At 64.4% G+C, this 27,070-nt stretch overlaps 1 protein-coding gene across 1 annotated transcript; it reads left to right on the plus strand.

The window, feature by feature from the left end:
• Positions 1–25,780, plus strand: PFKL (phosphofructokinase, liver type). Its single transcript, XM_031460727.2, has 22 exons — positions 1–145; positions 6,518–6,591; positions 9,515–9,592; positions 9,745–9,934; positions 10,654–10,819; positions 11,407–11,451; positions 11,697–11,805; positions 13,797–13,892; positions 14,934–15,026; positions 16,546–16,671; positions 17,472–17,536; positions 18,138–18,201; positions 19,408–19,554; positions 19,919–19,989; positions 20,505–20,592; positions 21,292–21,444; positions 22,872–23,036; positions 23,501–23,562; positions 23,785–23,896; positions 24,551–24,650; positions 24,725–24,830; positions 25,201–25,780. The coding sequence occupies exons 1-22, from the start codon at positions 61–63 to the stop codon at positions 25,346–25,348; spliced, it is 2,343 nt and encodes a 780-aa protein (XP_031316587.2). The 5' UTR covers positions 1–60; the 3' UTR covers positions 25,349–25,780.
• Positions 25,781–27,070: the final 1,290 nt, after the last annotated feature.

Below are 27,070 nucleotides of genomic sequence, written 5' to 3' on the forward strand. Positions count from 1 at the left end.
GGGACCGGCGACAGCGGCGGCTCGGGGCGGCTGAGCGAGCGCGGCCGAGTTGGCGCCGCCATGGCCACCGTGGATCTGGAGAAGCTGCGGATGTCCGGGGCCGGCAAGGCCATCGGCGTGCTGACCAGCGGCGGCGATGCGCAAGGTGGGCGAGGGCGCGCGGCCGGTCGCCTGCGGGCGGGGGTTCTGCCTGTCCCCAGGGCCCTGGGGCGCGCCCGCCACCCTCAGCCGGGGCCTGCGGCGCGCGACCAGCAGGTCCTCCTGCGGGGCTGCGCTTTCCGCCGCCTCCTCGTGCCCATCCAGGTCCCTGTCCCGAACCCACCCGGACGAGTCCGGGCCTGCGTACGTGCCACCCACCACGGCCTCTGCGCCCCGCCCGCCGGGGGTGTGACTGCGCGGCCGGCCGTGGCGGGACGAGACGCTCTCGCCGCCCGTGCCGCCCCGGGCGCTGCCCACACCCCTTCCCCGGTGGCTGTTGTCGGGAGCCCATTTCCTGGAGGCCACGCCAAGCGGAGGTCGCTGAGGTTCTGAGCAGGTCCCCGCAGGCCTAGAGCCCGCTCTTCCTGGTTCTGAAGCGCAACCTGGGGGCACAGTGCTTCCCCCAAACCACCGCCTCCAGGGTGGCTCTGGGGCATTTTTCCTCAGTGCAGACCTGTTCTCACCGGGCTTGTACAGGGGAAGCCAAAGATGGCCTTCCCGGTGGCCTGCCCAGCATCCTACAGCCAGGACCTGGCAGAGCTGGGTGAGTGCCCCTCTTGGGGTCTATCCTGGCAGCCCCCTCCTGGGGGCCTGACTGCTGCTCTCCAGTGCCTCTCTCCGGGGATGACCAATGTGGCACCTGTTGGGCCTGGGCCTGGCCACACCACACACCTTGAACCCCAGGAAAGACCTTAAGTAGCCCAGGGAGCAGGCCTGGAAGAAACCCAGCCCGCACCCTTGGGCTGCACGGCTGGGCGGGGTCTGCCTCCTTCCAGATCAGGAGTGTAGACACACACCTCCTCTCCCTGCCTCAGGCCCCAGACTCCCCTGTCCCCACTCAGAAGCGGGGAAGAGGTCAGAGGGGAAGAGGTCGGAGGAAGCGGCTCTCACAAGGGGCAACCCAGGTGGGGGGACTGAGTCAGACGAGTCAGCCACTGTCTGCATCGCGGCCTGCTGCGAGGCGGGAGGCCTCCCGCGGGTTCGAGCTGAGCCCTCTGGACCTGGCAGGGCGGGCACTGTGCTCTGCTGCACGTCCACAACCCCGCATGGCCAGAGCACTGGCTGCCTGTTGCTGGGGGATGGCGGCTCCCTCTCAGAGCATGGCCAGTGGGCGGGGCCGCGGGAGGAGAGCTGGCGGAGAAGGTGGTCTTGCGGAAGCATCATCCCTGAGACTGGATCCCGGGAAGTGAGAGGGCTAGACCCGCCTCTCCAGAGAGGTCCTCTCGGAGGCAAGGCCCCTCTCCCTGCCTCGTGCGGCTCCGGGTCTCCACCCCAGGCTGCCAGACCCCAGGCTGCCGTCTGCACAGGGGAGACAGCAGCGCTGGAGGGAGGGCTGGGCTTGATGAACAAGGGCGTGTAGGCAGAGGTGCAGAGGTGCGGAGCCCGGTGGGCGGCGTGCCCCCTCCCCCCTGCACAGGCCAAATAGGGTGAGGGAGCGCGGAGGTGCAGTGCTGCCATCCCGGCAGGTGGGCCAGCTGAGGGCAGAGCCTGTCTGACCTGCGGGTCTCCACTTGGCCAGCCCTGCCCTGGAGCCCCACACAGAACAGGCAGTGCTTCCTGGATGCCTCGGAGTGTGGCCGTCAGCGTACCACCGGCTGGGCTGACCAGCAGCCACCTCACCTCCTGCAGGTGTCCTTGCTTCCCTATTCCCCTAGCGGCTGTCACCATGATTTTCTGGTTGGGGCTTTGAGAGAGGAGGACTCCGCCAGCTTCCCCAGTTTAGGGCTGGGACCGAGGCCTGGAGGAAGATGAGGGCCAGCTAGCTCTCTGCGGGGTAGGGAGCCTTTCTGGTTTGTAAGTTCTGAAAGCCAGCCAGTGGGTGTCTGCCCTGGGCCCACTCACTCTTGCTTGCACCACTCTGGGGACCTGGCTCCAGACGGTGGGTTCCCAGTTTGCCCTCAGGGGTCCTCAGTGCCTTCCAGATAAGGCTGACCTTTTGGGACCTGCTGGTGCCACATGGGCCCTCCCTTGTGTGCTCTCCCATGTGGGTGCGGGGCCGACAGCAGCTGCAGAGAATGGGTATCCACCCTGATGTGCGCTTGCCTCCCAGATGCTAGTCTGCGTTTGTTGGAACGAGTGAAAACCAGCCAGCCTCATGGCATGGAGGGCCAGACCCTATCCTGGTTGGGCCAGCCTGGACCAGCTCTGTGATTTGACCCGAGCACTTCCCTCGGGCCCCAGTTTCCCCTTCTGTAAGCAGTGGGGAGAGGCCAGGATGAGCCACCGGACAGGTTCCTTCCAGCCAGCCCAGAAGCCATGTCCTCTGCCCTTCCTGTTGGCCAGAGTGCCCATCTGTGAGTTGAGGAAAGGCAGTTGTTGTTCAAGGATGTTACTTTGTACAAAAGTGACTACAAGGCTGTAAAACAGCCCAGCTCCCCCTCCATTGACCCCCTGGGTCTTGGCCCTGGGCGGCCCCAGCCCTGTCCCTCAGTAGCACCCAGGACCGGCCTTTTCCAGGCTGCTCAGTGTAGCTGGTGATGGCCTGTGTTTGCAGGTGAGGGCTCCCTCCCCATCTTGTCTGTCCCTGCCTGGCTCTGCATCTTCACATCAGCTGACAATTAGATGCTGACCTGCTGGACCGCAGGTCCTCTCAGGCTCACCTCTTTCCTGTCCGTTTGGCTTTTCCGGAAGCTAATTGTGATGAAAAGTCACCTTAGGGACAAACACGTCCTCCTCAGACATCAGTTTGTGATGTCAATTTCCTCCAGCAGGAGGTCCTCAGTTGCAGTCTCCCTGGCCTGCTGGAGGGTGAGGGTGACGTGTTGAGGGTCAAGGGTCAAGGGTCGAGGCGTGGTCCGTCAGCTGCAGCTTTTCTCCTGCCTGCTCCTCTGACCCTCGGGGCTTATGGCTGCTGCCCAGGGTTATTTCGAGAAAGAAAAGCAGATTAAAGGCAACTAAATAGGCTCTTTTAAGGAAGGCAGCTTACAGTGAGGTTTACTAGGCAAGGAAACCCACGCCCTCAGGCCTCTGTCTCCATGGCAGCTGGTACAATTCCTTTCCAAGATTTGAGAGTGTAATATGGTCATTTGCTCTCTGCCACGAGACTGCAAACAGTACCTTAAGCCTGGGGCCCTCTGCTGTCCTTGGGGCTCCGGACAAGGCCTCCAGGCTGGCTAGTGGGATGGCCATGACCTCTGGTTGGACGGTGGCCTGGGTCTCCGGCCGCTGCCCCCCCTGTCCCCACCCTCTCTCCTCACCCACCCGGAACTGCTGGCCTCCCTCCTGCTCCCAGAGGCGGGGCTTGGACCTTGAGCCCCAAGTGGCCTCACCCCAGCAAGGGCGGCCAGGGGAGGCAGATACCTGAGAGTGAAAAGCCTCGGCTGGCCAAGGCCCAAGAGGTGGCCGGATGCTTCTGCAGGACCCAGAGCCTGCTGAGGGGCGCTGGGGGGTGGGGGCAGCACTGCAGCTGTTTCATCTCATCTGGCAGGGGCCGCGAGGGCAGGCAGGGCCGGGAGGGCAGGCAGGGCAAGGAGAGTGCAGCTCACAGCCCCCTGGCCTCAGGCAGCAGGACTTTCGGCCCTTCAGATTTAGGTTCTGGGGGCAGCCCAGCTGTCTGGGAGTATGTATGTGGGGTGCACTCTCTGGGCTCCTGCCCTTAACTTCGATTTCTGCAACCCCACTTCCATCCCTTTGGGAGATGAGAGATATTTATGCTTTCTTTAGAAATGGGATTTTCTTGCTAAAGGCAGGTGTGTAAGCCATGGGCATGGCCAGCTCAGGGTCCGTCTGGCCTCTGTGCTCCACTGACCCTGGCCCTGCCCTCACCTGCTGGGATTTCTCATCTGCAGAATGAGGATAGTGGCAAATTCCCCAGCTGATTTCCCAGGAACTATGTGCCGGGAGCCTTGGGCTGGAAGCTGTGGGCCGTGGGCCGGGAGCCGTGGGCCGGGAGCCATTGGCCGTGGGCAGGGAGTCATGGGCTGGGAGCTGTGGGCCGAGAGCTGTAGGCCACGGGCCGGGAGCTGTGGGCCGTGGGCCGGGAGCTGTGGGCTGTGGGCCGGGAGCTGTGGGCTGTGGGCTTGGAGCCCTGGGCCAGGAGCTAGGGCCGTAGGCCGGGAGCCATGGGCCGTGGGCCGTGGGCCTGCCCTGGGAGAGGCTCTTCCTGCAGAGCTCTTCCTGAGGTTCTCACTGCTGTCCAGCCCTCAATGCCTTGTCTGAGAGCTGCTCACTCCCTGGGCCCTGCCTCCAGGCTGGAGACAGGGTGAGACTTGTGTAATCAGGGTAATGGTCGAGAGTCATCGAGTTGGGGTCACCATGTGGACCACGCATGCTCTAGGGATCCTGTGGGTGACAGCACTCCTGCAGGATGCCCAAGCTGCTAGGAACTGCCCCTCCACCAGCTCAGGGGGCCCGGAGGGCAGGTAAGGGCTTTCCCAGCCTGGGGACAGACCACAGGATGTGAGTGTGGGCTCTGGGCCAGGCCTGCGGGAGGAAGGCGGGGGAGCAGGGGTGGTCCCCGGGGCGAGACTGAGCACAGGTCACCTCTGTGATCAGACCCCCAGACCTGGCATCAGAGGCTGGGACCTGGGGTGGGTGGCCTTGGCCAACTTTCTTCCTCTTGAAGACCAGTGTCTGTCCTGCCCGTCCCACTGATAGCTTTTGTGACAGGAAAGGTTTGAGGCAAATTGCCTCCAGCTGCTGATTCCCAGGCCTCAGCCATGGCCCCCTGCCAGGTGGCAGTCAGGGTGGGGGCTGGGCCTGCCCCGGGTGCCCGCACAGGGCCACCCACCTGGCATCTGACCTGGTATCTGACCTAGCATTCTCTGGGCTTGCGGGGGCTGCAGCTGTGCGCGTCAGGCCACCTGGAGGCCCCGTCCCACCCTCAGACAGCAGCAGGGGCTGCCGCGTTGGGCTACTGCTGGTGCACCTGTCCCCCGTGGGGCCGCCCATGGGGCTTCCTCGGGTTGTGCCTTGTGAGCCCTACTATGGGCCAGGCCCGCGGGAACTGACCGCAAGGGAACGGGAGTGAGGTTCCATTGGACTCTTTTGAGTATTTCTTGTGAGCTGCGCTCTCTTCCTGCCCCACGATTGTCTGTCTTTCCAGGAAGCCTATACTGCAGGGTAGCTGCTGTAGACAGGGGCTGGGGCCAGGGGTCAAGGAAGCGAGGTGACCCCCGAGCCTGGTGGCCCCGGTGTGCATGAGGCCATTTAGCTGACTGCCGGAGGCCGCCAGACCCCCCCAGTGAGGCAGGAAGCCCCATAAAAAGACAGGCAGGGCCATTACTCTCCTACCAGCACCATCCGGCTCCCTGGCTCAGAGGCTGTATCTCACTTTTTGCCTCTGAAACGGCTTACTTACGCCTAAAATTCTATTGGTTCCCTGAGCTCACTTCTGATTGGTTATTTCCTTCACTCCTGATTAGTTATTTCCCTAACTCCTGATTGGTTCATTTCCCTAACTTCTGATTGGTCCATTTGTAGTACTTCATTTGCATGGAGCTCACTTCTGATTGGTTATTTCTCGCCCTCCTAATTGGTCCATTTCTACAAAGCTTGTTCTTAATTAGTCAACTTTCCTTATACCTCATTTGCATATGATGTTGCAAAGTGTAAACTGGCAGTTTATAAAAGCCGGTGTAACCCTACAGACGGGTCCAGAGCTTGGAGTGTTAACTCCTGTGGGCCCTTTGGTGTAACAAGCTTGAGTTCTCCGTTTGTCCGAGGGCTGTTTGGTCTCTCGCCTGGATTCAGGTAGCTGTCACAACTGAGCTGGAACACAATATTCTGCAACACCAACAGTCCCAGATCCTAGCCTTAGGGGGTGTTGTCCTCCCTTGTCCTATGAAGGCCACTCTCCAGGCCGTGGGGCAGGGCGTTTATGGCCCCAGGGCCAAGGGACACTGACTTTCAGGTATCCCCTGAGCTGCCCCCCAGTGTGGTGGCCCAGAGTCCAGCAGAGGCTGAGGGTGGGTTTGGAAGGCTGCTGCCCCCTGTGTCCCACCTGTCTCCTCTTTCATCCTGGGGTCGTACACCCGACTTGCTGAGATTCCCCCAGGTCAGGGTCTGGCCACAGGAGTAGGAGGGGTGTGGTGCTGAGCAGCAGGGGCCACAGGTGAGCACGAGGCAGGCTGAGGCCAGACACAATGTGGCAGGTTTGCACCTGCCTGTTCTCCAGACTCTGGCGGAATCCAGTCCAGGTGGGGACCTTCCTGGGCAGCTTATTTCCAAATGCTTGGAAGCTGGAATGACACTGGGGTGGGGTTCACCCTGTGCTGGGCTTGGGCTCCTGGCTCAGTGTCCCCTGAGATGCGGGGAGCGAAGGTCCAGGGCCCCGACACCCCAAGTCTCCACTGACGGGCGTCTCCCTGCCCCTTCGCAGGCATGAACGCCGCTGTTCGAGCTGTTACGCGCATGGGCATTTACGTGGGGGCCAAGGTCTTCCTCATCTACGAGGTAAGGTGCTGGGTGGGCTGCGTGCTCTGGCCGGGAGCAGGGGGAGGAGGGGGGGTGAGGCGTGGGGGAGGGAGGAAGGATGGTCGATCCTGTCCCAGCACAGTCATTGTCATTGTTCAATCCCTGAGGCCCAGGCCCAGAGAGAGGCTGGTCAGGACAGACGGGTGGGGTGGGGCCAGCCCTGCTCCGGGATGGTTGTGGGGAGCCCGCCCTCCAGCCTGGGGACTTGTGGTTGGGTGTGTCACTTGAGAGAGGAGGGCATGAAGCTGCCTCCTGGGAGGCCCGGGACCTCACCCCGACCTGATCCCCAGCCCTCTCACGTCCTCATTACCTAAACCTGAGTTTGTATTACCCTCAAACTGTTTACAGCAAGTAGTCTTCTTGCACAAAGCAACAGAGTATCATTGTTCCATCTCATCCTGGCCACAGATGCTGCCCACTTTGCTTTGTATCTCCCTCAGTCCCTCCCCCACAAATCCCTGTCTCCATTTGGGGCACACGTATGCGTATGCGTGCGCATGCGCGAGTACACATGCCCTAGAATTCTCTTGTGCTTTGTACTTTGTTTCGTTGCTTTACTAGAATGTAGTGAACCCCCTACTCTGCTCCTTCCGGAGCTTCCCTCCTCCCACCTTGGGCGTGTCCGAGTCCTGTCCCTTTGCCCTGGCCCAGGTCAGGCCCTTCCCCGCCAGCCCTGGCTGTATGGGGCTGCCTGAATGTTCTGGAGGCCCTACCCTCCCACAGGATCTGGACCCTCAGACCGGCTTCGATGGCCAGGACCCTGCAAGGCCCTAGGTCATGTTTGGGAAGCACTTATCTTCAGAGTCTCAGGGACCTGTGGTCTCAGGAGCTGGACAGGTGGGACCCTCGCCCTGATAATGGTGTAGAACCTTCTGGAGGACAGGGTGAGATTCTTCAGAGAGTGGCCTAGTTTTGTGGACAAGTGGCCTCCAGTCAGGGAGGGGAGGGCCTAATGCCCGGCTCCCGGAGGTCGTACACATGTGATGGGGCATCCCTTCACCTCCCTGACCGTCCATTTCTTCTTTGAAGTGGGGAGGTGAGGGCACGAAAGCTAGTGCAATGTTGAGAGTAAAGGCACTTTTCACAGCCCTGACCCTGAGACGGGCTCGGTGAATGGGGCTGTTTTTATTCACCTGTGGCTTAGAGCTCAGAGATCAGAGCTGACACAAGGCCGGCTGCGGGAAGGGCGCTGGGACTGCAGCCCGTTCTGAGGCTGCCAGGGTTCCTGGCCAGGCAGGAGTGGAGAAGGCAGAAGGAGGGGAGAGGGGAGAGGGGAGGAGCGACACAAAATGGATGGAGGTTCGTGAAGACATTCTCGAAGTTTCCCGGGCCAGGAAAGGAGGGTGTGTCCGTGAAGCTTCGACTCCAGCTGGGAGACACCTAGCTTGTCGGGGTCTCTGGGAACTGCCGGGGTGCACAGTGGGGCTGGGGTCGGGCTGCCCCGTGCGCGGGCTCTGTGCCCAACCCTGGGGCTGCAGGCAGGGCCGCCTGCGCCGGGCCGTGCCTGCTGTGGGGCTTCAGGTTTTCTCCCGCTTTTCCATACGGGGAGGCGGGGGGTGGTGTTCGTCCTCGTGGCCGAAATCCTGACCAGAGGGAGAGGGGGGACGAGGCTTGGCCTGAGTTGGAGAAGTTGGCTTGATGGTCCTTCAGGTGGAGGGCCGTCCTTTGGCCCCGGGAACCTTCTCCGAGGCCTGCTTCCTACCCCCTCCCCCAAGGGCGGGAGCATCTGCCCCGCCTGCCCCCAGGCCTCGCTGCCCAGGAGCTGCAGGCCCCGTGACCGAATGACAAGGGTGGTAGGAGAGAAGGTGGGTCACAGAGCAGATGCCCAGAGCCGAGCCCCAGGCAGCAGCGGTGGCTCATGGAGGGGTTGGGGAGGCCTGCGTGGAGGAGGCGGCCTTGCTCATCTCGGCTCGGTGGTGCTGTGTCTTCTCACCATTTGTGAAAGCGTGTGTTCTCTCTCCAGACTGTATAAAGAACGCCTGCTAACAGAAAGGGGTCAGGAACACGATAGATGAGACAGGCAGGGCGCTGGGGCAGCCTGTCTGGCCGAGGCTGTCCAGGGGGCCATAGGGAAGAGGCTCAGGGAGAACCACCTGCAGGGACCACACACAGCCTCCATGGTGGAGACCAGCACAGCCTGGCTCCGTGGGGCTGAGCGCCCAGAGGCCCCACCGCGTTGCCAATAGGCGAGGAGGTCATCTCAAGCACGTATGGCCGTGCCGTTGGTGGCTGGTCCCACACCCAGCAACCCAGGAGCCCTTTCCTGCGAGACGTGTGCTTTTAGCAGCATTATTTCTAATAGCCCCAAACTGGATCCCTTGGGAATGTCCATTGACAGGGGACAGATCGTAAACGTGGGCCTGCACGGGGGCCTCCCGCACGGCAGCGAGTGTAGACACTGCTGCCCACGCCCCTTGGGGCCTCGCAGACACCGGCCTGGTGAGGGGAGCCAGACACAGAGCGGGTGCTGCGCTGTCATTTCCGTATCCAGTCAATGCCCTTGGGAGGTGGGCTGCGGGCACTTCTGGGAGGGGAGGTCCCGGCAGGGCAGGGGGCCTGCTGGGCTGCTTCTGTTTCCATCCCGGGCGTGGTGGCCCGGTGTGGCTCGTGGTCACTCATCAAGGGGGCTGCCCTTGACAGGAGTTACGCTGCATGGTAAACTGTCCTGCAGGCCCTGCAGAGGGGCTCCGAAAGGCCCGTTTGGGGGCCCCCGTCTCTCCCTTGATAGCCCCTGACTCTGGGTGACCCGGGCCCTGGGGGTAGAGGGGCCTTGGCGGTCGGGGCCCCTGGGCCCACTTCCTGCCGGATGGGGTTTTGGCTGAGGTTCCACCGGTCCTGCTTCCATCGATGGTGCTGTCTGGTTGCTGTGTGCGCCCATCTCATGCTGTCCTCTCGGTTTCAGGGCTACGAGGGCCTCGTGGAAGGAGGCGAGAACATCAAGCCGGCCAACTGGCTCAGTGTCTCCAACATCATCCAACTGGTGAGGCTGCGGTTGGTGACTAAGAGGGAGACATGGACACACACAGGACAGACCCAGGGGGGCACAGCCCTTCTGGGTCCCCCAGTCCCTGTCTGCCCGGTACCGGGATCTCTCTGGTCCCCGCTGGTGCAGGCTCCCTCTCCTCCATGCAGGGCGGCACCGTTATTGGCAGCGCCCGCTGCAAGGCCTTCACCACGCGGGAGGGCCGCCTGGCTGCGGCCTACAACCTCGTGCAGCGTGGCATCACTAACCTGTGTGTCATCGGTGGGGATGGCAGCCTCACGGGCGCCAACATCTTCCGCAGCGAGTGGGGCAGCCTGCTGGAGGAGCTGCTGAAGGAAGGTGGGTCCGCATCCGAGCCCGGACAGAGCGCCTTTAGCTGGGGAGCAGGCAGGAGTGGAGGCAGGCAAGACGTTGCCTGGCTGCCAGCTGGGAGGAGGGGTCCTGTCCTGGCCCAAGGCCGGGTCTACCCTAGACGGCTCCCCGAGCTGAGGGCCTGGTTTGGCGGGGAGTGAGGTCAGTGAGCTCGAGGCCCCGGGGTCTCAGCGTCAGGGACCCGCAGGCAGTGCTGTCCCCCTAGGGCTGGATGGCAGCTCCCAGGTGGACTCACCAGTGCTAAGTGTGATTCCTGGATGTGGGTTACGGACTTGCCAGTTTGCAGAAGTGTAATAGTTAAAATTTAATAACTTTAGACACAAAGTTCCAGGGTCTTTGGGTTGGAAAGTGATCTCTTGGAGCTTGGTCAGTTCCGTGCCACTCGTGGGGGACCTGGAGACGAGGGGTGTGCACTCTTTGAGGCTCCCCGGAGGTCTCCTGGTCAGGTGGTGAGTCTGCACTCGGTATCAAAAGTTCAGCTACTGCCCCCGCTGCTCCCCTGGCTCCCCGGGAGTCCCACTGCTGGACCTGGGGAGGGGGACCAGAGCCTTAGGACCTGACCAGGCTGCACTGCTGGGTGGGCTGGGGGTGCGGATCGGGGTAGAGGTCTCGAGCTGTGTATGGTGGCCGAGGGAGCCGGGTAGGAGTGGTGAGGCTGCAGCCCACCCCGGCTCCTCTTTCTCCAGGCAAGATCTCAGAAAGCACGGCTCAGACCTACTCGCACCTGAACATCGCTGGGCTGGTGGGCTCTATCGATAACGACTTCTGCGGCACCGACATGACCATTGGCACAGACTCGGCCCTGCACCGCATCATGGAGGTCATTGATGCCATCACCACCACCGCCCAGAGGTGAGCGGGGCCCGCAGCACCCAGCGCCCGGCCGCCGCCCGGCAGGCGAGCTCAGGGGCCCGTCTCCCGGTGAAGGGGCGAGGCCGCTGCTCTGCGCTGTCTGCGTAATTCTGTCTCTGGGAGTCTGTACTGACTACCTACCTGGTTGGGGGGTGATGCATAGTGGGGTGAGCACAGGGGCTTGGGGTTAGGGTCCCCAGCCCGTCAGGCTGCCCCGAGCCCCAGCAGTGCAGCCGGCTCTGACAGGCTGCCTATGGCCCTGGGGCCGTGGTGACTGGCTAGTGGCTGGTGAGGCCAGCCTCAGGCAAGGCAAGAGGCTTTCAGCCTCAGGAGCAGGTCAGGGAAAAGCAGCCTGAAGCCGGTTCTGAGCCCGAAAGGTGGCTCTTGGTGCAGAGGCCTGGCCGCCCTTGAGTGACAGAGGCTGCCTGTCCTCGGGCTGCTCCCTTGTCCTTGGTGTCTCCTGGGCACTCCCTTGGCAGAGGTGGGGCCGTGGGAGGCCTGCCGTGGGAGGCCCGGACTCGCAGCTCAGCTCAGCTCAGCTCAGCGGGGCTGGGCACTGATGCCATCTGCCCCTTCCGCGTCCACAGCCATCAGAGGACCTTCGTGCTGGAGGTGATGGGACGACACTGCGGGTAAGGGGGCTGCCCTGGTGAGCTGGGGGGCCCGTGGCTTTGGGGGAGTGGGAGTAGAGGCTTGGCACCTCCCTGGTGGCTGGCACATAGCAGGTGTTCACTTAACGCTGTAGGTGTGAGAGCCGGGGGTGTGGGGAGTCCTGACTCTGGGGCTGGATGCAGCTCAGAGATGTACCTCCCCCGAGACCCAGGGTCCGGAGTCTGTGGCCCACCCCACTCAATCCCCATCCCTCCTGCTCCTCCAGGTACCTGGCCCTGGTGTCCGCCCTGGCCTCGGGGGCTGACTGGCTCTTCATCCCGGAGGCCCCCCCTGAGGACGGCTGGGAGAACTTCATGTGCGAGAGGCTTGGCGAGGTGAGCGCTAAGGTCTCTTCCCAGAGAGCAGGTGTCCTGGAGCAGTGTCACTGGGATGGTGCGGCCAGCTCTGGCTGGGCCGTCTTCACTCTGGTTCAGCAAGCACCTGCAGGTGTCCCTCTGGGGGCGGCCCCAGTGAGGAGTGGGGATGGGTTTGGTGCTGACTGCGATGCACATGCCTGGGGGCCCGCCTCCGAGGGCAGAGGGGGCCGAGAACACTCAGGCCACTGCTCGAGGCTTGGCTCTGCGTGGTCAGTGTTGATGCAGGGGAAGGGGCAGAATCAGGGATGTGGTCAAGTTGGCTTCCCAGGGAGGCTGTGATCACTGAGCCTGAGCTGGGGGAGGTGGCCTTGTGAAGATGGGCAGGCAGGGACAGGGACAGGTGGCTCCAGCTGAAGAGACCCAGAGTGGGCTGTGGAGGCAGGAGTGGGTGGGCGGCTGAGGCTTCATCCAGGGTGGACGGGCAGGGTGCCTGAGACGGGTGCCTGGGACGCGGCTCTCTGGGCTCCTCGAGGTGGAGTTGGGGGCCCCGGGACAGAACAGGCAGGTACTCTGCCCTGGGGACTCCTGGGACCCCTCAACCAGGGCAGGGGGCCCCTCGGCTAGGCCCGGGCTCAGCGGTAGACAGGACGGCCATGACAGGGTAGGGGGAGGTGCTGCCCTGGGAGAGAGAGGTGCCTTCAGATGGGGGGGCCAGGGGTTTGAGGGCTGTGATCTGCATTCAGGGCAGGGGAGCCCCTGGGATTGTGCACCCAAGTTCCCACTCAGGCCCAGTCTGGGGCCCTGAGGGGCTGTGCCCACCCACAGTGTCTTGTATGCCCCAGCCCAAGGGCACACTGAGCATGGAGGCTGCCGGGGGCTGGCCCCTTTGTTTTGAGTCCTGGGAGGTCTGAGGGGGCGGGGAGGCCTTCGGAGGGAGGCGGGTGGGCGGGGCTGGGGCTGGCCCTGGAGCGTCCCTGTGGCCAGGCGGTGGCACCAGTCCCATCCACTACCAGATGCTAGTCTCCCCTCCCCCCAGGGCAGTGCATCCCTACACAGGGCAGGGGAGGGGCTGAGGGTCTTTACTGGCTTCTGGAACCTTCCCCAGTGGAACCAGGGGTAGGGCTGAGCTGAGCCGAGTGGGTGAAGCTGGCCAGAGGCCCCTGCCCTCCCCTTGGCTGGAGTCCTCGCGGCCCAGGCGCTGGGCCCGGTCCTGGCGCTGATGCCCCTGGCTGACCTCGGCCTCGGCTCTTTCACTGGGAGCTCGGGGCCGAGCTTCCTGGAGGCGGCCTGGACCCAGGGCTGCACCCGCTGGCTCTTGTCTGCTCTGTGTAAGGCCCTCAGGACCTCCCTGGGCTTCCCGGAGCCTCAGGTTCCCCACCTGTTACGTTCAGGTGTCACCCTCTGCCCTGCTCACCTCCTGGGCTGCCGAGTGAGGCTGAGGGAGGTGCAGGCTCTTCTGCTCCGCCTGCAGCCCTGTCTCTGGCTGTCTCACTTCACTGCACCAGCGCCACCTCCTCCAGGCAGCCCTCCACCCCCCCGTTCCCCCTTTCTTCGCACCCAAACCTCGTAGGAGCTGCTCTGACCCTGTCTTTCTCTCTAAGGCTCTTTGAGTGCTGTGGGGCAAACGTGGGGCTGGTGGGTCAGAGTGACACCCTCAAACGTTTCTTGAGGAAATAAGTAAGAAGCTCTTTAAAATTCCCAAAAAGATTTGTGTTTGCAGCAGGTAATAAGTAACGCTAATTTGTTCACCCCCAGCTGATGTAGGGCGCCTTCCCTCAGCCGCGGGAGGGGGAGGGGGAGGAGGAGCCCCCCGGCCCCCTGAAGCTCCCCCTCCCCAGCCCCACCCCCGGGAGGGACAGGGGGTCCTGGCTCCCCCATCGCAGCGCACCCCTTGCCCCTGGCCCACATGACCCCTGAGGTGGGACCCAGGGAGGGCTTGCGGGTGGCGGCCATGTCTGGGGCAGGTGTCTTCAGGCGGGCGGCTGAGCGCTGGGGCGTCTCTGACCCAGACTCGGAGCCGAGGGTCCCGACTGAACATCATCATCATCGCGGAGGGCGCCATCGACCGCCACGGGCAGCCCATCTCCTCCCGCTACGTGAAGGACGTGAGTCGGGGGCCCGGGGTGCATGGGGTGGACGGGGCCTCAGTAGGGGCTCCCTTTTATCTCCAGTCCCCAGGTGCTCGTGCTGGGGCCCCACCCCTGGCTTCCACAGGGAGGAGGCTCCTGGGAGGAGTTTTCTCACTCCCAGCGATTGCCAGATGTGGGGTGGGTGCACCGGAGCTCCCTGAGAAGCCCTGGGCCCCCAAGGCTGAGGTGTGGCCCCCACCTGTTGGGGGCCCCCAACCCTCCGGTTCCCAGTCTTCATTCAGAACATTCCCCACCAAAAGCCCTGTCCAGTTCTCCAACAGTGTCCCAGTGACAGGGTCCAGCCCCTACTGGCCCCCAGTGACAGGAGTGCCCACTGCCTATCTGGTACCAGATTCACAACAGAACAACTGGGTTTTCGGGGAAGCCTTTCTCCCTGTGACCAGGTTCTGCCCCAGGGCCCTGGGCCTGCATCCCAGAGTGAGGCGCAGCCCCGGGAGCCTCTGTGCCCTTCACTTTGGCCGCCCGTCCTGGCCTTGCGTCCCTGGCCAAGTGCTGCCAGGAGCCGGCCCGTCTGCCGATCCCTGTGCCCTGGGCTTCGCGCTGCTGTGCCTGGCGGGGCCGGACCTGCAGGGGCTGCAGACCATGACGTGCTCCCGCAACCCACACACGCGTGGGCGCACACACTCACAGCTCACACGGAAACACACCCCCACACGCTCGCACAGAAGCACACACCCAGGTACACGGAAACACTCAGACTGACGTGGAAACATCACGTTCACACAGGAGCGCACACACACACGCGCCTGTGGAAACACATCCTCAAACTGACACAGAAACACACGTCTGCACAGTCACGTGGAACCAGGCGCTACACACACGATGTACAGGTGAACCCTGGACTGACTCTGTGGGGTCCCTGGGGGGCCAACATCCCAAAATCCCTGAGGCAGTGTTGGGGAGAGGATCAGAGAAGGTTGGGGGCCATGGGGTGGCAGGTCGGTGGGGGTGGGGCAGCGAACTCCAGGACCCCCATCTCTTTGTCCCAATGAGCAGCTGGTGGTCCAGAGGCTGGGCTTTGACACGCGTGTGACGGTGCTGGGCCACGTGCAGAGGGGAGGGACCCCCTCGGCATTTGATCGTGTCCTGGTAGGTGGCCCTGGGCGTGGGTGCATGGGTGGGCGTGGGTCCACGACTGAGTGTGAGCGGTTTTTCATTTTTGCTGGTGCTCTTGGGTGAGACTGAGGCCCGGCAGCCGAGGCCCTGCCCCTCTTGGTGATGGCTTTGGCTGGTCCTGGAGGAAGGAGGGTGGAGGGAGCAGCGGGCCCCGTGGGTCTGACGTCCAGTTCTGGGTCTGGCCTGTGGCCTGGGAGCCTTGCCTCTCGGGGCCTGGGTGCTGGATCCTGGCTCGAGTGCCTTAGCCATCCTGATTACTGGTCCCACCTCACCCTCTGCTGGGTGCGAATCACGGTGCAGCCACAGGGAGATAGGGTCTGGAGCCAGGAGGGCCCCAAGGTGGTAAAGGGCCTGCGCGTGAGTGCTGGTCACCTGGGGGTGGGGGAGCTGTGCCCGGGCCACTGTGCTGGTGTGAGGCCAGACGACTGGCGTGGGCCTGGGGGAGCTGCTGGGCTGACCTTTCCCAGGAGGCCTCAGCTCATCTTCCATCCTGCGTGGAGCAGTGGGGACACTGATCTCGGAGGGGGCCTGTCCAACCTGGCCAGTCACCCTCTGCCCCCTCTGTGAAGCCCCAGGGGTGCATTCAAGGAGCCTCCTGAGGGGCCTGGGACAGAGCGGCCAAGCGCTGGCCCTCCACCAGGCCTGGTGCAGGGATGTGGCTGCCGGGTGCCAGAATGGGTCTGGGGCCTCCCCTGGTGGCTGGAGATCAGCCTGGCCTGCCGGTTTTGTGAATGCTGGTGGAGACCCCCGAGGCCTGGGTCGGAGACAATGAGCCATCAGAGGAGATGGGCCCAGTGCTGGTCCCCAGCCCAGTCTCGGGGGCGACACCAGCACACAGTGGGTGCATTAAGGAGAGGAGCCGTCACACGGTGATCCCGGGGTACACAGGAGCTTGTCTTCCAAGGCTGTTCCTGACGCACAGCTGACCAGTTGGTGCCCAGGAGGCGGGGGTGAGGCCAGCGGGCATGGCCGGAGGCAGCAGACCGGCCGCTCTCACTGAGCAGAGCCGGTGCTGTGGGCCTCGCTCTCTCCTGCACCTGTCTGTTCCCGTTGGCTGTGCTGGGACCTGTGTTTGGGTTTGTCCCCACGGAGGGCAGTCCTCACCTGTTTAAGCTGCCTGGCCTGCCGGCCCACGCCCAGATTTGCGCACACGCCAGGGCAGCAGTGACAAAGGAGCCTCCAGCGAGGAAGGCTGTCACAGCGGAAAGAACTCAGCTCCAGCCCAGCCCAGCCCAGCCCCACGGCGGCAGCTGGGGTGCGTGGCCACGCCCTCCTCGTGGGGCTGGCTGAGGCCCCCTGAGATGGTGCCCAGGGGCTATCGTGAGGGATGGTCACTGTAAACGGTGCTAATTATTTTAGAATCTTCTAGCGTGTGTGTGATGGGGTGGGGCTCTGAGAGCTGAGGGCTTGTGCGTCTGCCCGGGGCCCTGTGCACGAGGCTGGGAGTAGTGGGTGCACCTGCCTGAGCCCTGCCCTCCCCCTCCCCGCGCAGAGCAGCAAGATGGGCATGGAGGCCGTGATGGCGCTGCTGGAGGCCACGCCCGACACGCCGGCCTGCGTGGTCAGCCTCTCGGGGAACCAGTCAGTGCGGCTGCCCCTCATGGAATGTGTGCAGATGGTGAGCACCAGCCCGCCCGGGATGGGGGCTCCCGAGGGAGGCGCCCAGGGCCTCAGAGCTCGGCTGTGCTCTGCCCCTCCCCCCTGGAGCCCCAGAGCTGCAGTCCCTCCAGGCCTCTCAGGGCCCTGCCAACAGGCCTGCTGCGAGAGCCCCTCCCACGCATCCCCCTCGGTGTTACTGGAGCGGGCCGCGCACGTCGCCACCTCCTGTCGTGCCTCCACCCAGGGGCCTCGGTGTCCAAGGCCTGCTGTCCAGGTCGGGGAGGGCGGTGTGAGCACATCCCCAAGGTGCTTCCGAGGTGCAAACAGCCCCAAGGGAGATGTGGGTGCTGCAGGGAACCTGGGGGGTCTGAGGTGGGGAGGACAGCCAGGGGGAACTGGGGGGGCCAAGGGAGAGCCAAAGTCACTTAGCTTCCCAGAGTCGGTGGCCTGGGACAGGCCTTGCAAACTAGGCAGGGGTGCACTGGGACCAGGATGGGAGGGCAAAGGGGGAGCGGGGTCCAGAGCCACTGGGACATTTGATGTGATCAGAGCAGGAACCACGGGAACGCAGAGAGGAGGGGAGGGCAGAAGGAGGCTGAGAGGCTGGCGGTGGGGATGCTGGCTCCCACTCTGCAGGTTTGGGGGGCCCACAGCTGGGGCAGAGCAGCCTCACTCTTTGCTCCTAGGAGGAGCGAGGCCCAGGGATCCCCCCTGGGGAGGGGAGGACCCGGCTGCCCAGCAGGTCTGTGACAGGCCCTGAGGTGGGCTCAGCTGTGGGCGCCAGGCCACCTCCTCCAGCCCGCGCTTCTTTGCTTTCAGACCAAGGAGGTGCAGAAGGCCATGGATGAGAAGAGGTTCGACGAGGCCATCCAGTTGCGCGGCAGGTGAGGGCCTAGTGGCCCTGGCGCTGGGCGGCTGTCTGCTCAGCGAGGTCCCTGGCAGACTCCCGCGTGGCTCGCACAGAGCCGCCCCTGACAGCAGGACACGTCCACCTGCAGAGCTGGCGCTCTGAGCCCCTCCTCCTAGGGCACGGGCCGCGCAGCGTGAGGTGGAGCGGGAGCGACGAGCCCGACCGTCCCTGCGCGGGGAAGCAGGCAGGCTGCGTGGATCCACCGCTCAGGGCAGGGCCTGCAGGGCGGGGGTGAGGGACATAGCACAGGGAGTGACACGGAGCGCACCTGGGGGGAGGGGGAAGGGGGAGTCCGCAGAACGAGGCAGCGGAGGCTGTCCTGGAGGTCGGCTGGCCTGCAGGTCTGCTTCCCGTGGTTCCCGTGGTCATGCTCCCTGACCCCACCCAGGCCGGACGCGGGCACCTGCTTTGCTGAGAGGCATTGGGAGCGTATGTTCCCAGGGGTCTCCACCGCCCAGCGATGGCGCCCAGACGAGGGTGGGGATTGGGGCTGCGCCGAGCCTGGCTCCTTGGTGGCTGAGCTGTGCTGAGCTGTGGGCTGTGGGCTGTGGGCTGCATGTCCGCTTCCTTTCCAGGAACTTTGAGAACAACTGGAACATTTACAAGCTGCTTGCACACCAGAAAATCTCCAAGGAGAAGGTGAGGCGGGGGGCAGGGCCCACGCTTGGTTACGTCGCAGCCCCTTCCTGCCTGCGTGGCTGCTGGGGTCTGCCTGCCGCCCGCACCCAGGAGGCGGGGAGCTGGCCGGGCTGAGCTGGGGGCCCTCCCTTCTGTCTGGGGTCTGAGCGCTGTGCGGAGAGGCAGGCCTGGCCTCTGCTTGACCAGCAGGTCCCAACAGCCTGCGTCTGGCCTGTCGCTCATCAAATGGCTGAAGGAGACCGTCAGGCCCACTGGCTGGTCTCTGGACAGGAGGGAGCTAGTGTTTACAATGCTTTCCAAAAGGGCTGCAGCCTCAGGAAATGGGCTCTCTTCACAATCAAGATGACAGCAGGGTTCATTTCTGAAATCCCCAGGGACAAGGAAAGGGTTCTATCAAGACAAACTTGGGCAGTGGGGTCCCGGCACCCCCATTTATCCTGCAAGCTGATCGGGTGGGCGGCAGCTGGTCTCCACATCCCCTCCCAGAGCCGGCTGGGGCGGGACCACCCCCGGGGCATCAGGGCTGGTGTCACCAGGACCCGCTGGAGCCAGGCTGCCCGGCACACCTGGCTGCCGAGTGCTGGAAGGGGCTGCGTGTAGGGAGGTGCACCGTCTGTGCCGCACACGTGCAGGCGCTGAGGAGCAGCAGGGGGACGGTTGTGAAGGAGCCCGCTGGTAACTCTCACGTTGATCCCGGGCTGAGGTAGTGTGTTGAGTCTATCAGGTTAAATCAACCATCGTCCTTGCGTCAGCATCACCTGCTTCCTCGCGTGTCCTTGGCCTGGCTGCGGTGGCCCCTTCCCTCTGCATCCGTCTTGCTCCTGCAGGGCTTTCTGGGGCGCTGCCTCTGACCCCTGGCGTGGGGTGGTTGCTGAAAGGCGCTGACCGTGGCCCGAGCCCGCTGCCGCCCCATGAGCCGCGTTTGGCCGGCAGTGGCCGGTGTCCGTCCCCTGCCCTCGGCCGAGGGCTTTGCGGGTTATGAGCTGGGCCTGCACTGTAGCTCATGAGGTCTTCGCCAGAGCCTTGTGGAGTCGGGAGGACAGGGGTTTGTCACTCCTGGGGGCGGTCCAGTCACTGGATGGTGTCCAGGCTGGCACGAGGACCCGGGCCCCCTTTCTGGAAGCTGCTCTCTGCTGACTTCTGTCCTGGCCAGTGGTCCCTCCCCAGCCCCGAGCTCACGCTCCTGTCTCCTCCCCTTCTCTGAAGACCAACTTCTCCTTGGCCATTCTGAACGTGGGCGCCCCGGCGGCCGGCATGAACGCGGCCGTGCGCTCGGCAGTGCGTTCCGGCATCTCCCAGGGCCACACGGTGTACGTCGTACACGACGGCTTTGAAGGCCTGGCCAAGGGTCAGGTAGGTGCGGCCGTGCTGAGGCCGGGCTGGGGACCAGGCTTGCGGTGGTGGGGTCTGTGTCTTCGGTCGTTTATAAGGCAGTCCTGGCTTGTTTACGAACAGAGACCAAGAGGCTCACGATGTGGGCACACGGGGAAAAGCCAGTTCAGCGCCCTGGAGGGAAGGGGGAGGGGGAGCAGCTGGGTCCATGTTGGTGGTGCCTGGACCCCGAGACCCCGCTCTGACCTGGGGTGTGTCGGTCAGTGCCTGGCACGGCCTCTGTTCCTCCAAGGATGAGCTCTCCCAGAGCACAGGTGTGTCACCTGAGGGGAAGTGGGCGAGTGTCCCCAGCTCGCCCCCCTGAAGCTCTGCCTCCCTCTTACAGGTGCAGGAAGTGGGCTGGCATGACGTGGCCGGCTGGCTGGGGCGTGGCGGCTCTATGCTGGGGACCAAGAGGTGAGTGGCTGGCCACCAGCCCAGGTCCCATGGCCACCGTGGGCATCTGAGGGTGGGAGATCCCACGTGCAGGCTCAGCCAGGTGGGGGGGTGGGCTGCAAGGGAAACCAGCTCCCTAGCCCCGGGCTAGGTCCGTTCTGGCCAGTGGCCTTTCCAGAGCGGGACACAGACCCTCCTGCTTGGGGCTTCCGGCTGAGAGCTCATTTGAGGTCGTCTGTGTAGAGGAAGGCTGCTCAGGTGTCCCCACGCCTGCAGGAGGCACCCTCCCACGGGGGAAGTGGAGCTCCAGCCAGGTTGTCTGGAGGGCAGGGAGCAGTGGCCAGCGCCCAGCGAGGGCGCTGAGCGGGTGCCTGGCCCTCTGTCCAACTGCCCCCGGTGCTTCCATCTCCAACCAGCAATCACACTGCCATGTCCCCGGCCCGCTTTCTCCTACGGTCAGACATGGCTGGATGTGTGTCCTTCCAGCTGGCCTTCTGTGCTGACACACACATCCATCTGATTTACCTCCCTGGCAGGACGCTGCCCAAGGGCCTCATGGAGAAGATTGTGGAAAACCTCCGCACGTACAACATCCACGCCCTGCTGGTCATCGGTGGCTTCGAGGTGAGGGGCCACCGCAGGGGAACAGGTGTGGGTGGAGGGGACCCAGGGGCGTGGGGCCCTTCAGGTGGCCCCCCCGGAAGCCCCATGTGCGGGGAGTTACCTTGGACCAGCTGGACACATGGGGGCCACCAGGGTAAGTGTGGTGTGGGCTGGGGAGGGTTTTTACCCTTTCTTGACGGCTTCACAAAGTTCAGATTAATGCCGGGGGTGGGGGGTGGGTAGGGGGAGCAGCAGGGGGCGGGGCAGCTCTGGCCACAGGAGGTGGAGGTGGGGGTGGGGCAGCCTGGGTAGGGGCGCCTCCGTCTCCCTCGCGGGAGGCGGTGTCCGCAGGGCTCTGGTGGAGTTCTGGGCAGCGGGGGGCGTGCGGGTGTGATGCTGGTGCTTCATCAGCCCTAGTGGGTGGCATGTCAGCTCTCGTCCTTTCTCGGAGGAGTCTGAGCCGACCGGTGTCGAGGCAGGGCAGGTGGGCCCCCTTCCCATCCTCCTGGGGGTCTCACAGCCTGTCGTTGGCTGCAGAGCTCCCAGTCGTGGCCCTGGAGGTGGGGGCAGGTGGGTCCAGACGCCCAGCCCCGGGCACAAGGCGGGGGAGCAGGACCCGGGGGGCCTCTGGCCCGGGAGCTGGCCAGCCCCTCCTCCGGCCTCACCCCCAAGCCCAGCCTCTCCAGGGTGGGCCCTGAGCTCCCTCCCTACCGCCTACAGGCCTACGAGGGGGTGCTGCAGCTGGTGGAGGCCCGCGGGCGCTACGAGGAGCTGTGCATCGTGATGTGCGTCGTGCCCGCCACCATCAGCAACAACGTGCCTGGCACTGACTTCAGCCTGGGCTCGGACACTGCCGTCAACGCCGCCATGGAGGTGGGCCCGGGACCTCTCCGCCCACACGGGCTGGGGGCAGAATGCGCCCAGAGTGGCTGCCGGGGGGTTGGGGCGTGGGGAGTGGGCAGAGCCCGGCTGCCCCCCAAGGCCTTGCGGGAGGCAGGGAGGGGTGTGCCTCGGGGGTCCCCAGGGTGCAGGGGCGACGGCGGTCAGGGCTGCAGCTGACGTAGTTGAGATGCATAGTGGCGTGGACGTCGGGCCACGGTTCTGTTTGGTGAAGCAGCCGCACGTGGCTCTGGGGGGAACCCCAGACTCCGGTTGTGACGGGGAGTGGGAGGGGGAAGTCCCCTTCCTGGAGAGGTCCCAGCAGGCCGACAGCACCTGGGCTCTGTGGGCGTGTCCCCAGTGCTCTCTACCCACTCTAGACCTTTCCTGACCCCCCGCCTGTGACCCCACACGAGCCCAGCTTCTGCCAGCACCTCCGTACTGGGGGGCCTGAAGCTGGAAGGGGGTATGTTGCTCAGGCAGGCTCTGCATGTTATTAAAGGAAAAAGCACAAATAAAACAAGAGACTAGAGGAACCCCCCCATCACCCACCCACAGACCCCATGCTCCTGCAGGGTCTCCTGTGGATTCACGCGTCCCCTCCCCGACCTGCACCGCTGTGGGTCGCGCACAGCGCCTCCCCTGGTACCCCTGCCCCTCCCCAGACAGGGGAAGACAGTGTTCGGGTTAACTTGCAGCTCTGAGTTCTGCTGAGGTTGAACATTTTCCTATTCGTTTATTGCCCATTTGTGGGGTTCTTTTGGAAACTGTCTTTTCCCACCATTTGCCTTATTTTCTCTGGGCACATTTTCTGTCTTATCTGTGAGCCTTTTTGTATCTGTAGGTTCTGGACCTTTTTGCCATAATTTTAGCTGTTTTCTTCCACCTTGCTCTCCGTCTGTAATCTGGGGTTTATCCCTAGTTCAGACACCAACAACCTGCTCATCTGTTTTATTTCTTTCCTCAACTCTTCACCTGCTGCTGTAATTTCATTTTCAAACGCGGAACCGCTCAGAGTTAGGATAGTGACCAAGTGTCGTGGCGTCATTAGCGTCTGCTGGGCACTCGCCTCACGTGCCTTCTGGTCTTTTGTTTGAGACCACCCTGCAGTGGCAGCAGCCTCTTTCCCTGTTTGCGGATGAGAAACGAGGTCTGTTGTACCCCTGGCCCAAGGTCAGGGAAGGCCTCCTGGCAGCGTCCCCCGGCCTCCACGCGCCAGGTGCCAGCGGCACCCCCTTGTCCTTGGGGACAGAGCCACCCGGACTGAGGGCCCCATTCTCTGTGGGCGTGCGGAGGGCGCGTGGTGAGGCTGTCCGGGCCGCTCTCGATGGTCAGTTGGCTTTGGAGAGAGACCCGGGTCCCCGCTGCGCCATGCGGCTCCCCAGACCCAGGGGAGAGCTCTGACCGCCGCTGGCCCTTAGAGCTGCGACCGCATCAAGCAGTCGGCCTCGGGGACCAAGCGCCGTGTGTTCATCGTGGAGACCATGGGGGGCTACTGCGGCTACCTGGCCACCGTGACTGGCATCGCTGTGGGGGCCGACGCTGCCTACGTCTTTGAGGATCCTTTCAACATCCAGGACTTAAAAGTGAGCTGATCCCCCGCCCCCACCCCCTGCTGCAGACCACCCAGTGGGGCTGAGGGGGCCGTCCTCAAACACTCGGGAGCAGGCCAGGCAGAGGGGGAGCCCAGGCTGAGGAACCGCCACCCAGCAGGCGGGGGGTCGGCTGCCTGCAAGGAGGCCCAGCCTGTGACCCCCTGCGCCCATCACCCCCCCACTGTGCAGGCCCTCAGCCCTGTGGCTTCCGTGGCCTCCCGGCCCTGGCCTGCCCCACCCGGCCTCATGGTCCGGCCACAGGCCCCCCGCCCCACCCCTCACAGTCCTTCCAGGCCTACAGCACCCCCAACCCGCCTGCCCCGGACCAGGCTGACCTGGGTCACGTTGCCCCCCCACCCGTTGGTTAGTCTGGAAAATCCCACAGCCTTCAGGTTGGTGGGGTGCAGTTCCAGCTGCTGCCCCAACTCCGCTCACCCCAGCGCCCGCCCCTGCAGGCCAACGTGGAGCACATGACCGAGAAGATGAAGACGGACATCCAGAGGGGCCTGGTGCTCCGGTGAGGCGGCCGCGTGAGCCCCGTCCCGGCGGGAACTTCCAGACCCCAGCCTGCGGGCCAGGGCTGCTGAGGGGCGGCTGGGTGGGGCAAGGCTGGGGCCTTGGGGAGGGGTGGGTGGGTTGAGCTTTCCCGAGAGCCTGTGGCCCAGCCCAGAGGGGCTCAGCGTCCGGCGGAGACCTGAGCCGGCTGCCACTCAGCTGGGGCCCCCCTTCCTCTTCGCAGAAACGAGAAGAGCCACGAACACTACACCACGGAGTTTCTGTATAACCTGTACTCCTCCGAGGGGAAGGGCGTGTTCGACTGCAGGACCAACGTCCTGGGCCACCTGCAGCAGGTGCGGGGTGGGGGTGTGGATTCGGGAAGGTGGCCCCTGCCCCTTCTGGGAGTGGGCCGGGGGTCCCCAGAGGACGAGGCAGGATGAGGACCCTTCTCTGTGCCCCTCCTCACGGGGCACCTGGCCGTAGGTGCCACTTTTGCCTCATAGCCAGACCAGAGTCACCCCACAGCACAGGCAAGGAGACAGAGGAGGTCTCCAGACTAGGACGGGGCAGGGCTGGGACCCCTGTGGCAGCCTCCACCTCACAAGACCCCTCCCCTTCTCCGTCTCCTGGGGGCCCTGCAGGAAGCCTATGCTGTGGGATCTCCCAGCCAGAGTTGTGTGTGCCCTCAGGCCTCCCCTCTCCCGGAGGTCTTTGCTCACTGGGGGTGGGACCTGCCTGTCGGATGCAGGGGCCTAAGGAGGCCCCCTGACTCAGTGAGTAGGCACCCCACTGCCTGGCCTCTGGAGGTGGCTTTCAGGCTGGATTAGGGGTGGAGAAAGGGGCCGAGGTGCTGCGGACCGAGGGATGGGGTGTCAGAATTGCCCAGGGGTGCTCGCCTAGGGTCCTGCAGGGCCAGGTTGCTGGGCTCGTGCCCAGGCTGGAGCTGCCTGTGGCCCGTCGCCTCCCCAGCGAAGGCCAGACCCTGGCCTCACCCACTGTGTTTCCAGGGAGGGGCTCCCACCCCCTTTGACCGGAACTATGGTACCAAGCTGGGCGTGAAGGCCATTCTCTGGATGTCCGAGAAGCTGCGGGCGGTCTACCGCAAGGGTACGTGGTGAGGGGTGGCCCGGGCGGACCTGCCCTTGGCGGGGCCCTGGGCCAGCACGTGCCCCTGTCCACAGGGCGAGTGTTCGCCAACGACGCGGACTCAGCCTGCGTGATCGGCCTGCAGAAGAAGGCGGTGGCATTCAGCCCTGTCACCGAGCTCAAGAAGGACACTGACTTTGAGTGAGTGCCTCGAAAGAGGGGTGGCCCACGGGGCTCAGCCCTCCCTGGGGTGGGTGTGCCAGCAGAGCGGTGTGGCCACACTGGAACCCTCACCCCACAGGGCCATCTCATCCCCACGCCCAGGGCTGACCCCAGGCCCCACCCCTCCTGACAGGGCAGGTGGTGAGGGGTCAACGGATGATCAGGTCTGAGGGCACACGCAGCCTGGGCATCCAGGCAGGACGGGGACCCCAGACACCACCACTGACATCCCTCAATGCGTTGGCAAGGGCCGGCGTCCAGGTGTCCCGGGAAGGGATGTGCGGCCCGGGTTGGGGCCGCAGCCTGAGGAGTGGCCCCTCCCCCTGACCGCCGCCCCCCCCGCCGGCAGGCACCGCATGCCCCTGGAGCAGTGGTGGCTGAACCTGCGGCTCATGCTGAAGATGCTGGCGCACTATCGCATCAGCATGGCCGACTACGTGTCTGGGGAACTGGAGCACGTCACCCGCCGCACCCTGAGCATCGAGAAGGGCTTCTGAAGTGCGTCCACACCTGTGTCCGCCTCCCCACTCCCTCCTTCCCTGGGTCTGCGGGCAGGCAGGCGGGGGGGCCGGCGGGCGGCGTGCAGGCCTGGCTCCGGGCTCTCACAGCTCCAGTCCCATCCTGCTGCCCCTCAGCTCTCCCCCAGGACAGAGGACCTCGGGCACCCGCTTCCAGTCCAGGGGCATGTGGGGGCGTCTGTGGACACTGCTGCCCCAGTGCCTCAGGCCCCCATGTGGTCCATGCCCTCATTAGCCGTGGGGGGCCTGGTGCTGGAGGCTCTGTGCACGTGGGAAGGGGGTCGTGCCCCGTGGGCCCCACTGCGATCCTGCTCCTGGGTGTACTGGCTAAGCAGAGCTTGTCACTTTTTCTAGAAATAAAATGCCCCCGACTGTGGAGTGCTCGCAGACTCGGGAGCAGGGCCTGCGGAACCTGTGCTGGTTGATAGCCCCCACCTTACACGCACAGGTCTGGGGTCCACCTTTGGCCTCAGGACTGGGCTGGGTCTCAGGGACATGCGCCTTCTGGGGCCACACTCCCCTCCTAGGACCAGCAGCCCCACCCTGGCCATGTGGTGACCTGAGCCCCCTTGCCCTGTCCTGAGGGGTGACAGGCCTGTCCTTCCTCCATCTTGGGAGGCTTTCTGAGGCTGGTTCCCAGGCCTGGAGTCTGACACGGCACGTTACCCCAGACAGCCTGGGCTGGGGTCTTGGGGCAGGTGGCTAATGGGAGCGACCGTCCCAGGAGACACTGTGGGTGGTTGAGGGGAGGGGAGGCAGCCAGAAACTTGTCACCTCTGTGGGCTGTGGGCTGATCCCTTGGAAGTTCCCAGGGTGGGGCAGCATGGTGCCCACACCAGGGCCCCTGGGAGGACAAGCTGGATGTCAGCCCCATGGTCCGCGCCTGGCGGGTCCCTGTCACCCAGAGCTGGCTGCGCATCCACATCTGTTCCCGCTGGGGACCTAGGCGCTTAGTCCAGGGCTGCTCTGGCCTGCATTCCTGCCCTCGGGGCCTGCGGAGGTCAGGATAGGTTCTGGGATCCATGGGGCCGATTGAAGGTCCCTGAGAGGGAGTGTCCTGGTGGGGCCTAGGCTGGCCGGGCGGCTCCCTCCGTTTCGGGCTGCCCACTTGTCCCCACAGACCCTGGCAGGGAGCTTGGCCACTCCAGGGGGCAGCAGGCCTGGCAGGGCGGATCCTGCGCTGGGGGCACGCCAGCCTCACCCTGTTGCTGCGAGCTTGGGGCCCCTGGTTGCCCATTTCTGGAGCTGGGCCCCTGCGGTCTCACTGCCTGCTACGAGCATGGGGGGGGTCCTGGGGCAGGCCGAGGAGGGACAGTCCCCCAAGAGGCGGAGCCTCTGGAGAGACTAGAGGCCAGTTCCCAGGGCCCAGAAACCTGGGTGTGTGCCTGTGTGTGAGCATCCCTGTGCACGTGTGAGCCCACGTGTGCACGTGTGTGCGCGCTCCCGTGGGCTGGGAGGCTGAGCTCGGGTGGCAGGGACCCTGTCTCGTGTACCGCCGTGTCCTGTCCTTACCACGCATCCACATCCAGCCAGGATGCCATGCCGGCCCAGGTGCTGCCCAGTACCCCTGGACCCCTGCAGTGCTGGGGTGAGGCCCTCCCAGGGCACCCAATGCCCAGCCTGGGGAAGGAGGTGGCGGAGCTAAATTTCCAGGGGTTTTGGACTGGATTTGCTTAAATGTGCCGTTTGGAGACGTGGTAA

Source organism: Camelus dromedarius, chromosome 2 (genome assembly GCF_036321535.1).
Source record: "Camelus dromedarius isolate mCamDro1 chromosome 2, mCamDro1.pat, whole genome shotgun sequence".
Taxonomy (NCBI): Eukaryota; Metazoa; Chordata; class Mammalia; order Artiodactyla; family Camelidae; genus Camelus; species Camelus dromedarius.